Source organism: Momordica charantia (genome assembly GCF_013281855.1).
Source record: "Momordica charantia cultivar OHB3-1 chromosome 10 unlocalized genomic scaffold, Mcharantia_2.0 BLBB01000010.1, whole genome shotgun sequence".
NCBI lineage: Eukaryota > Viridiplantae > Streptophyta > Magnoliopsida > Cucurbitales > Cucurbitaceae > Momordica > Momordica charantia.
The window spans coordinates 20,411,036-20,422,791 of NW_028275158.1; the positions used below are offsets into that span (position 1 = coordinate 20,411,036).

The 11,756-nt window shown below is 34.4% G+C and overlaps 1 protein-coding gene across 1 annotated transcript; it reads left to right on the top strand.

The window, feature by feature from the left end:
* Nucleotides 1-278: 278 nt before the first annotated feature.
* NS1 (Class II aminoacyl-tRNA and biotin synthetases superfamily protein) lies at nt 279-10,820 on the top strand. Its single transcript, XM_022298331.2, has 15 exons — nt 279-760; nt 1,286-1,354; nt 1,987-2,097; nt 3,250-3,354; nt 5,247-5,384; nt 5,498-5,578; nt 5,771-5,848; nt 5,941-6,009; nt 6,115-6,189; nt 6,305-6,388; nt 6,531-6,617; nt 7,593-7,688; nt 7,776-7,850; nt 9,062-9,188; nt 10,507-10,820. The coding sequence occupies exons 1-15, from the start codon at nt 374-376 to the stop codon at nt 10,620-10,622; spliced, it is 1,698 nt and encodes a 565-aa protein (XP_022154023.1). The 5' UTR covers nt 279-373; the 3' UTR covers nt 10,623-10,820.
* Nucleotides 10,821-11,756: the final 936 nt, after the last annotated feature.

The window sequence follows — 11,756 nt, forward strand, 5'->3', positions numbered from 1 at the left end:
AATAAAAAAATATTGACTTCTCATTTTACTTAATTTTACGTTTTTTATCGACTCATCCGTTAAGTAGTGGTAAGAACATAAATCATTGTATATCACTTATTACCAAGTATTGAATCACTAGATTATTATTCAACTAACCGGAAGATCGTGACTTCGAATTTAACTAACCGAAAGATCGTGACTTCGAATATCGTGATGGAACAATGGTTTATATAAATTTATAAAATACTTCTTTTATAATTTGTCTATATACAACCAATTTTCTCCGGCCTGAATCAAGGATTATTGGAGTCCGCTCCACAATTGAGTGTGAGAGTGGATATATATCACAAACCAGTAGCAGACACTCAATTTTTCTTAAGAAAAGCCTTCAATGGCTGCCGCCATGTCGCCGGCCATTTCCCTCCGCTTCAATCCCTATTCAACTCTCCGCTTCATCGCCGGATTTCCAAGAAAACTGCCGCAGAGCATTCCGTTACCGCCGATTACCCGCCGCCACTCTTCGGGTTCTTTCCGGCGAAGTTTTCGCGCTGTGTCTGCTGCTCTCTCGTCCGGAGAAGCTGTGGAGAAGACCAAACCTGAAGTTTCCAAAGACTGGAAGGTCACGCGGGGCGAGAAGGTTGGGGAATTTAGGAAGAAGCTCAGGGTGTCTGAAATCAAGGGCGGTCTCGATGAAGGGCTGGATAGAGTCGGGCAGACGCTGGTCGTGAAGGGCTGGGTTCGGACTCTTCGGTTTCAGAGCAGCGTTACGTTTATGGAGGTAAGAAGAGTCAATTCGTGATGGGAGATACGATTTTAGAGGCTGAGAAATGCAGGATAGGAAGCTTTGTTGTTTCTTTTCTATTTCCTTTTTCATATCGCATGCATTCAGGAGGTAAATTCTTAATAGAATTGAAGGATAAGATTGCATTATTCATGTGAAACTGGCTTTAACATTCTGGGCCGGTCTGGTATTCTTAGTGTGTTAAGGAAAAGTCACTCGGTTTCGTTGAAGGACAACTCAGTCCTATGGTGGAGTTTCTGTTATCAACATAGTCGTAAATTTGTTTAAAGCTCTGTTTTGCTTCCATGAAAAAAAAAGTTGTCTTAGCAATAACAAATTAAAGAGGTTGGGAATACGAAACAGGGCCAGCATTGACATCAATTTTAAATGAGGAAAAGGAAAAAAGAAAGAAGGAAATATGAGGTTGGAGTTCTGGAGAGAGGGTTGGATATGGATCATAGGAAGAAGAAATATTGTTTAGTATTGTGATTATCTTAAATGCCTCCTTTGTCTTGTGCTTAGGTTAATGATGGTTCATGCATTTCAAATATGCAATGTGTCATGGATTCAACCACGGAAGGTTATGATCAGGTACCTGAGTCAGCTAAATCTGTTACTTCAATAGCTGTTTAATGTTTCTTATTTCTGTTTTTGAATTAATGATAGCAATCATATCTATAGTTTGAAACAAATAAAATGGCCATCTTGAAGATTTGAACTTCAAACCAAATGAGTTAAAAAAAAAAAAATGAGAAGACTGGATGTCATTAGAAACAGTATGGGGTTAGAAATATGCATGTATTTGTTCTTCAACTAACTTGCTTGACTGATAGTGTGATCAACTTCTTTCTCTTTCATTCTCATTTTGGTGGCTGATATTCTAGGTGGATGATCATGAAAGCTGTTAACAAACGGTTGGCAATAGAGAATGTAGTTATTTACCCATTTACTATTTGTTCACGATCATTTTATTTACTTTGAGACAGATTTTTTTTATTATTAAAAAAAGGGACATTTGAAGATCTACTGGTATGTGGGCGAACCGTTTTTTCCTCTTTGTTGTTGAGAGAGATAATAAGGATTACAAAAAGAGGCTCCATCAACTGTAGCAGATAATTTCAAAAAAATTATATTGTGCACACTGAGAGAGGCATTAAGATTTCTTTTAATATGGTATCTACTTGTCTCTGTGCTCTTATTCCAGCTTTGGAGTTTGTTGACAGGTTGAATCTGGCTTGATCACAACTGGTGCATCAGTATGGGTGCACGGGGTTGTGGTGGCCAGCCAAGGATCAAAACAGAAAGTGGAACTGAAACTGCAGAAAGTGGTCATGGTTAGTACTTCTCATCCTTTTTGCTCAAGTAGGTTTGGCTACAATATTTTTTCCTGCTTATGAACTGCAGTATTTACTTAAATACATCCAGCAAAAGGTAATATATAATTTGAACAACACAAAAAGTTGGTGCGAATATGCAAGTATGTGTTGCTTGTTCATATTTGATTTCTAGGACGAGGTATTAGAATGTTGGAATATCTTATTTGTAAAGGCAGTGACCATATGCATATGTGTATAAAAGGAAGCTAGAAAGAATGATACAATAGCTAAGGGTCCATTGGATAACTATTTCTATTTTTGGATTTAAAATTCCACATAAGAAAGTTATTGAATAATGATTTCTTTCGTGACACTTAAATTGAAAAAGTTCAATGCTGCACGATTTTGACTTTTCTAATAGACTGCTCAAATGGGTCTCCCAGGTTCGGGGTTCGGGCCTTGGGGTAGGTGCGGGTACCCCAGGTACACGGGAGCAAAGCTGTAACTTCAGTTATAAAAAAAATAAAAAACTGGACTGCTCAAATGGGACGGGCAAGAATGTAAAAGGAAATTGTGTACAAGGACAGGAAAAGAGGAGAAAGCACATATGGAGATACATTGGTGAGAGGAAGTGTGTACAAAGAAGTTGAGTGTGTACAAATATATTAGTGAGAAAACATGTGAATTGAGAGAAGTTAATAAGAGAATATTTGGGTAAAGGGAGATCGGTGAGAGAGACTATATAGAGAAAATTTTATTAAAAGTATATGAGAGAGAGATTAATAATAGAGTGGAATTAGAGTTTTTAGATAATAAATTTATGATTTTTGAAAAAGAAAAGAAAGTTTTCTGGCAGTTTTTAAAAATTAGATAAGATATCAAAAATGTTTTTGAAGAGTTCAGAATAAACTGTGATCAAACATATTTGATTATAAAAAAGTGAACATGGTAAGTGGAACGGTCTTCAAACAATTCTTGGATCCTTGCATCAGTAACTTTCTCCTTGTCTCTGTCAGTAAATAAAAATGGAAACAGAGTTTATTTAAATGAGGTAAAAGTTGAAATGTTGAAAATACCTAGATTCACACTCCATTCATGACTGATAGCATCCTAGGTGCAAATTCAGAAAACATTTCCTCTCTATTTATGTAAATGTTATCCATATTTCAGGTTGGCGAGAGTGATCCTTCCTATCCTATCCAAAAGAAAAGAGTCAGCAGAGAATTTTTGAGAACGAAAGCTCATCTCCGTCCAAGAACAAACACTTTTGGGGCGGTATAGTTCTGTTTTCTATTCAGTCTAGATTCTGGAATACAAGCCTAGAGTGCTAATCCTACTCATGAAAAGTAAAGGTTTTAATTGTATAATTTACTAAAACGAACCAAAGTTTTTGTTGAGGGGGGCTCTCTCATCCCCCTGCCTTTAGGTTGTTTCGTTTTGCTTTTGGTTTGTTAATATAATTCTTATCCAAAACAAAAATATTCCTCAAGAACATATTTTCCTGGCGAAGATTTTGACATGACTACAGGTGTTATTTATTTTTTTCTTTTCTAATGTAATGAGCAAAGGAGACAAGGACGTCCTCTTTTCATCTGCATATGGTATTATTGTTGGAGATTATTTTTTCAAGGTACTTGTATTGTTCTTGGACCTTTCATAGGTTGGCAAAAGAAAACACAATGTATTTTCACTATGTGGACATTGATTTAGAGGAAAGAATAAACCATTGGATGAATTCTGTGAAAGCAATTGTACGGATTTTGTGGTTGGAAATGAATGCTCACGTATTCCATAAACGGAAGGAGAATGAATGGGGTCTTTGGTTTGGCAAAATATCAATGCTCTTGTTGTGTAATTAACTCAAATTGAAGTGCCTTTGACGTAATCTAAGTTTTTTGTTAGAAGAATCTTTTAATTATGCTTTCCCTACCACTGTTGGTAATTAATTATGACAAATTATCTTAAAATGTAACGTCTGACTGTAGTTGATGGCTGTGATATTAAGATGGGTAGCTTCAATTTTCTTTTCATTTTTTTTCATTAATCCTTCATGATTGGAAGGCTTTTCAGTGATTAGATCCTGATTTTTGAAGTTATCAATGGGATAAATTTAATTTTTTATTTTGAGGAGGAAGTATTTGAACCTCTTATTCTGATATCTCATAGGGATGCTAATGGAGCTTCCTCTAATGCCTCTTTGGAAGCTTTTCATCTGATTATTGATGGAAACTTAGGTGTTTATTTGATCTCCCCTGTTTTATTGAAAGGGAAAGAATAGTGTGAGACCTTTTCTATGCCAAAGAAAACCGTTGGAAAAGATTTTTCTTCGGTTTACAGTAGTCAGTAGTAGAAGGCAAAGAATCAAATTGGTTATTAACAAGGATATTTTGGTAATTCATCAGGTTCATTCTCAGGGAGCGACAATCTATTCCTTGAATTCTTTTTTTAGAATTTTTTGATGTTTAATGATCTTTCTCTTTGGGTGCCGTCAGCTGTAAGTGTTTTTTTTTAGATGCTTCTACTTCATTTCGGTGGCTTCAGTGGTTGGAAGTTTCTTTTGGATCATTTCATTTTAGAGTTTAGTTTTTTGGGTTGTTTCAATGGAGCCTATTGGTTTCTGGGTGCTGCTGTTCATGGATCATTTAGATTGATGACTCATTGTTTGTTATTTTCTTTATTTATCTTTTTATGGTTGTATTGCTCCTCATTGAGTTCGTTCTTCATTTCTTTTTTTCTATCTATCTAACTTTTCTATCAATGAACAGTTATTTCTGGTTTTTCTTTTCTTTCTTTTTTTTTTTAAATCTCTAGGGAAGGGGGTTTACTCTTCTGCTCCCAGGCATCAGGTTGTTGGCTTCTTTTTTTTTTTGTTTTTTGTTTTTTTTCCTCTTTTCTTTTATCCCAATACCATTATCAAGTTTCTTATTGTAGAAAAAAAATCTTTTCACTAACTATTGACAAACGAAGAAAGTATATTCATGCTTTAAACACTTATATATTCAGCTTGTGATATCCTTTATGCAAGTTAATTGTCTCGTTCATGTTTCCTAATAATTGGTAAATGATCAAAATAATTAGTCGGATAAATTTCTTTATTAGCTTTTCGTTAGTAATTTCATATGAACAGTTGTCTATTTTATCAGTTTGAATATTATGGTGTTGTGTAGGTTGCGCGGGTGAGGAATGCTTTGGCATATGCTACACACAAGTTTTTCCAAGAAAATGGATTTGTTTGGATCTCAAGTCCTATAATTACGGCATCAGATTGTGAAGGAGCTGGTGAACAGTTCTGTGTGACTACTTTGGTGGGCATTTTAACTTAGAAAAGTCTGGAATTTGTATGGTCTATACGAGGGATATTTTAGTGGAACAATGGAATATTTGAAAAATAATAAAAAATATTTTCTGATTTTGACAGATTCCAGGTTCTGGAGAAGCTGCTAATTCTGATGTGGGTGCAATTCCCAAGACAAAGGAGGGATTTATTGATTGGTCACAAGTGAGTTAGCTTCGCCTAATTTGGGGATCAATCTCTTGAATCTAGTTATATTATATTATGTGTCAACCATCTTTTTGATTCTCACGATCAAAATTTATGGAAGAAATGAAACAAGTCATAACTGCTCGTTGCAACTTCATCTTATTATTTTTCTTCGTAAGTATTTAATTTTTTTTCCCATTTCTGTTGAAGGATTTTTTCGGGAAACCAGCATTCTTGACTGTCTCAGGGCAACTCAATGCTGAAACTTATGCTACTGCTCTATCTGATGTATAGTTTTTCTTCCACGCATTCTTTCTTGTTTCGACATGACGGTGGAATTTTTTTAAACCTCTAATAATTTGCCCTGAAATCTTTCTCAGGTTTATACTTTTGGACCGACATTTAGAGCAGAAAATTCCAATACATCTAGGCATTTAGCTGAATTTTGGGTAACTAGTATTCACACTGGTTTAACTTTATACCCAACTCAGTTCTACAAGTTTCCTTACGTGACAAGAAGCATCTAAAAGTAACCCTTTTACTTTGTTCTTTAGATGATTGAACCAGAACTTGCATTTGCTGATTTGGATGATGACATGGCTTGTGCAACTGCATATCTCCAGTATGTAGTATGTTACCTTTGACTATCATGTTGCCTTATACTATAATCGTTGACAAATATTTGGAATAGAAGTTCTATATTTGATTACTTGACTAGAGAGTAACAAAAACTTTTGTTTTTAGGTGAGACATGTTCTTGAAAACTGCAAGGAAGACTTGGATTTCTTCAACACATGGATTGAGAAAGGAGTTATTGATCGGCTGAATGTAGGAATTCTTACAATTACTCCTAGTCGTGGATGATTTTTCATATTCATTTAATAAGTATAACTGCTGAAACATTATTACACCTACTGTCTATGCCAGTTCATCGTTGACATAACTTTTGTAATATTTCTATGTTATACAGAACCTGGTTGAAAAAGATTTTGTGCAGTTGACTTATACTGATGCAATTGAGCTTCTTCTTCGAGCAAATAAGAAGTTTGAATTTCCGGTACTGCCCATTAGTTTTATTGCATCAAGCTGTGCATTTTTTGGTTCCATCTTGCATTTATTCCTTTGTATCATATTTCTTGCATATTGGTAATACGTTCTTTGTTGGAAGCAAACTATGCTAATGAATGCTTGCATTGAGTATCACTGATGTAACCATGGTACCGTTAGTTTACTTTGATGCTCAGTCTACTTAGGATAGTTAGTTTACTTTGTTGGGGTAGTTAGTTCGGTTATACATATTATCGTTAGCCTTACTTTTGGCTTTCCTTTATAAATAGGAGCCTTATGTACCTTTTGAGATAGATTTCATTCTTGAATAAGATTTGATTCCTTTACACTACACCAATCACTTAAATTTATTTGTTTGTTTGCATTATAATCTTGATAAGCAAGTCAAGTTGCTTTCACGAGAGTTGTTCTTGCCTCCCAAGTTGTTGTACACCAGGCCAAGTCTGTGCATTTATTTTTCTACTTACCCAGAAGTGTGGTGACTATGCAACTGTCCTTTTTATTACCATGTTGCACACTTATGGCATATCTACTTCATCATTGCTGCTTATAAAGTTATAACTTAAAGGTGATGTACAGAAGTCGCTATGCACTGTACTTGTCACCAGAACAAATATCAATGGTTCCCTTCACTTTTACTATATTACTTTCTTATCCAAACTTTAGTACTTGACGAGTATGGATGTCTGACACTTGCAGAAAACTGTTGCGAATAGAAAATAGCAATGAGTAAGAGAATGAAAATCCTTTATCATTCAACAAACAGGAGAGTCGAATTTGTTTTTAGGTGGCCATCATGTATCACTCTTGGTGTAAAGATTTTCTATTTTCATAACATATACGTTTTACTTTTATATTTGTAATACTCACATCATTTCTTATATGATGATACTTCTATATGTCAGTCACGTTTGTTATGTGGCCATTGCTGTGTTGGTCTTATGCTTTTTAAAAATTTTCTTAGGTTAAGTGGGGGAGTGATTTGCAAAGCGAACATGAACGATATATAACCGAGGAAGCATTTGGTGGATGCCCTGTTATAATCAGAGACTACCCAAAGGTAGGATGCTCTTCTTTTTGTTTATAACTTTTGTAAGTATTGATCATAGAAATTAAACTGATTTTCCCAATCGATGTGGAACTATAGGAGATAAAAGCATTCTACATGCGGCAAAATGATGATGGGAAGACTGTCGCAGCCATGGATATGTTGGTTCCTCGGGTAATCCTAAATATGTTATGTTAATTATATCTCTAGAAAAAAAAATATTTTTTCTGTGTAGCTCGTTCAAGGAATTAACTTCCAGGATATCAGACATAGAAACAGTTTAAGTAGTTGGGGAAAAAATTTCAATGGGTTATCTCATTTTCAATTTTTGATTAATATGCAAGGTCAGGAACTTGTCCTCTTTCTTCTCTCAACTGGTTCCTTAATTATAGAGCTTGAGATTGAGATCCCTTTTTCCATATCATTGGTTATTTCTATACTATCATTTTATTCTAAAAGGCCACGAGTACAAGGAAGGAATTTGTTGGTGTACATCAGAAAAAGGATAAATACTTGTTGCAATTGAGTCAATAGTTGATGAAAAACATTTCTACAACTGATCATCATCTTCAGTGTCATGTGGGGCTGCCTTCTCTCTGGAGATTGAGATCCCTTTTTCCATATCATTGGTTATTTCTATACTATCATTTTATTCTAAAAGGCCACGAGTACAAGGAAGGAATTTGTTGGTATACATAAGAAAAAGGATAAAGACTTGTTGCAATTGAGTCAATAGTTGATGAAAAACATTTCTACAACTGATCATCATCTTCAGTGTCATGTGGGGCTGCCTTCTCTCTGTTAAACATACTCTAATCATTGCAATTGTCAAGCAGACTTATTTGTTGTTGAGGTCCATTTTTCCTGTGATCACTCCTTTATTCCTTCGTTCTACCAAACTGAAACAAAATTTGGAGATACCTTTTGTCTGGTTCCTGCCTCCAATTGAAACTTAGTAACTTAAAATTCTTGTTTTATCCGAGAGCTTCGCCCATTAAGCCTCCTTGAAGATTAATTCAATGGGCTATGAGTATAATGTAAGGAGTGTGCTCGACACTCCAGTTAATGTGTTTTGCTCACTTGTATTCCATGGGTATACATGCTATACTAATTTAGTAGCTTTCAGAGAGCATGTCTCTTGATATGCATTTAAATTTTAATAATATATTTTTCTTATGATTACTTTTGAAATATAAGGGAAACTTCTTTTACTCTAGAACTTTTTCATTGTTCCTGTGCCTATGAATTTCCTTCCCACGAGCACAATTATTATCAAACCATATCATCGCCTTAGCTGTATTATTTTCAAACTTTGGTAGATCAATTGAAGGTAGCATATAAAGTTGTATTGTTCTTATCATTTATTTTTCCTCCTCCCTCTTCAGATAGGGGAGCTTATAGGTGGAAGTCAAAGAGAAGAACGGCTTGATTATTTGGAAGCTCGTCTGGATGACTTGAAACTCAATAAAGATAGCTTCTGGTGGTACCTTGACTTGCGTCGTTATGGTTCAGGTTAGAGCTTTAGCCCTACGGTAATGATATTAAGTTTCTTTTGTGATCAAAGAAAAAAAATTAAAAAAATAATGAATGAAGGACAATTCTAAATTGTTTAGAATATTGAACTTTTTTTTAAAACTAAGAAACTTGCTTTCATGGAAACAAATTAAAATACAGAGGGGCCTATGGAAAAGAACAACCCCAACAAAAGGAGCAAACAGGACAAAACAAAAGCAAGTTATATAAGATTGCTCCAATTGGTGAGAATTAAAAATAAGGGATAAATACAATACTTTTTAAGATGAGTATGACAGGGGCATTGAAATACACCACATTCCAAAGCTTCTCCCCAGACTTTTGTACCTCTAAAACTCCTTTCAATAAGATAGGGAAGAAATTTTCTTGCCAAAGAAAACCCCTTTTCTATGGAGGTGAGGGGACTAATTAACAAGCACCTTCCCTAAGATGTCCTTGCAACCTTTGGCAGTAACCAAACTGACTCCAAACATCCCTAAAAAATTTCTTCCAAAGTTCTGTAATGAAAGGACAATTCCAAAGCAATGATCTGAATAATAATCTTTTTTTTTTTATTATTAAGTAAGAAACGAAACTTTCATTGAGAAAAGTGTGAAAAGAGTCTCAATGAAAAGAGATGCAAGAAGAGCAAAGAGGGCCTACAGGGAAAAAAAAAAAAAGGAAGGATCTACTTCTTGTCTACACATGGTGCACCACTAGGATCCAGAACCATGGAAGAAGATATGGACAAAGTTGATGGTTTTTAACCTCCCCAAAGAAACTAACCAAGAAGAAAACTTGATCTTTGAAATTTTTGCCTTCCATATTAAGATCGAAAGAAGGGTGGGAGATGAGGATTAGATGTGGAATGAGATGGCCAAAAAGAAACTTGGAAGAAAAAATGCCAGAAGGCTAAAGAACACTTTTAGGCTAAAGAAAATAATACAAATCCTCAGACTCAACATCTCGAAGAGGCCAATTGAAAAAAAACCCTCAGAACGATCTCTCCAGATAGCAGATAGAAAAAAAAGCATGAAAAAATTCTTCAATCTTCAAAACGACCTTATTCTCTTTTAGGCGAAAAGATTTAGGCAGTTCCTAGAAATAGAATGTCTGCGAGACTGAACCTATCCAAACTGCTGTGTTCATTAATCACAAAATATTTGAACGAGTGAATACAATATTCTTGGATGATTGTATCCAAGTTTACAGCTAAGAGATTATAGCATTATTTGATTCATTTGACGATTTTAACCAATTTCTCATTGTACTTATTTCACTCCAGTGCCTTGAAATAATCAAGCTTAATGTGTTACAGTTCCTCATGCTGGCTTTGGTTTGGGATTTGAAAGGCTTGTGCAGTTTGTCACTGGAATAGATAATATAAGAGATGCCATTCCATTTCCGCGCTCGCCTGGCTCTGCAGAATTTTAATGACAAAATTGTTCATCAACAAGATCTTAATTTAATTCTTTTATTTTAACATCCCCCCTTATGGAGCTTGTTCTTCCTGCTCTTCATCTCTGTATTTCAATTCTGTTTAAGGGTTGAAGACTAGAAATTTGTGTTGTATTTATTGTATACATTGTAATAAAATGTTCTTCATGTAGGCCTTCTAATGGATTGAAACAAGCCCTTTTTCTTTGCCAAACTATTGATTGAGCTTATATTATTATATTTATTTTTACTGAAAAGTGTGCTCTTATCTATAAAACAGTCAAAGGAAAACTTAAGCAAAATGACAAAACAAGTTAGAGAACTCCTTAAAACAAGCATCCTTTTTGGAAAAATCTTCTGCAAGGCCAAAATTGACTTATTTTCCACATACATACAATTAATCACTCACTTCAAAAATGTCTCATCCTTCAACGATGAATCAAAGCTCAAGGAACTCTCCACTGCAAACATGTGTAAAATTTTCAACCCTAGTTGCCATTGGAAAAGTAAGGACTTGTTTGGTATACCATTCGAATTTTATTTCTTATTTCAGATTTATCGGATCAAATGAGTTCGTTTTTAGATTTAGTGATCTAAATACCGAAAATGTGATTTTTTTTAAAAATTATATTTTGTACTTTCACCTTTTAAATTTAGAATTAACATTAAAAAATATAAGAACTTTGATAAAAGTACTATTTTATGTTATAAACTCATTTCTAATTAAAACATGTAAAACATAAATACACCCAAAACAATTCTTCAAATTGAGATTAAATTTTCAATTTTGCTACCAAATACATTAGAAAATACTTAAAACGTGAAATACATCTCTATTAATCTATAACTTTTAGATTTATATTTTCAGATCACCAATCAAACTAAACTTCCGAAACTTCAACGATTGTACCTGTGCACCAGATGATTATGTTTTTAAGTGTCTTCTGCAATTGAGAAGAACTCATGGGACTAGTCACTCTCAATCACTAAAATTATTGAACTAAAAGTTGGTAAAAAGCGCAAGAAGCAAATCATCTTATTCTTCACAATTTCAGTACATTTTTCCATCTTTATGATGTTCAATTTGAAGCACCTTGAGGGCCCATTTTCTAGTTTTCTGAGAAAACGAAG

Bases quoted from the DNA above. Each gene is read 5' to 3' on its own strand.
- NS1 (XM_022298331.2), top strand. From the start codon at position 374: ATGGCTGCCGCCATGTCGCCGGCCATTTCCCTCCGCTTCAATCCCTAT. The intron at 5,579-5,770 runs GTGAGTTAGCTT...TTTCTGTTGAAG, and splicing joins GATTTATTGATTGGTCACAA to GATTTTTTCGGGAAACCAGC. The intron at 6,618-7,592 runs GTACTGCCCATT...AAATTTTCTTAG, and splicing joins ATAAGAAGTTTGAATTTCCG to GTTAAGTGGGGGAGTGATTT.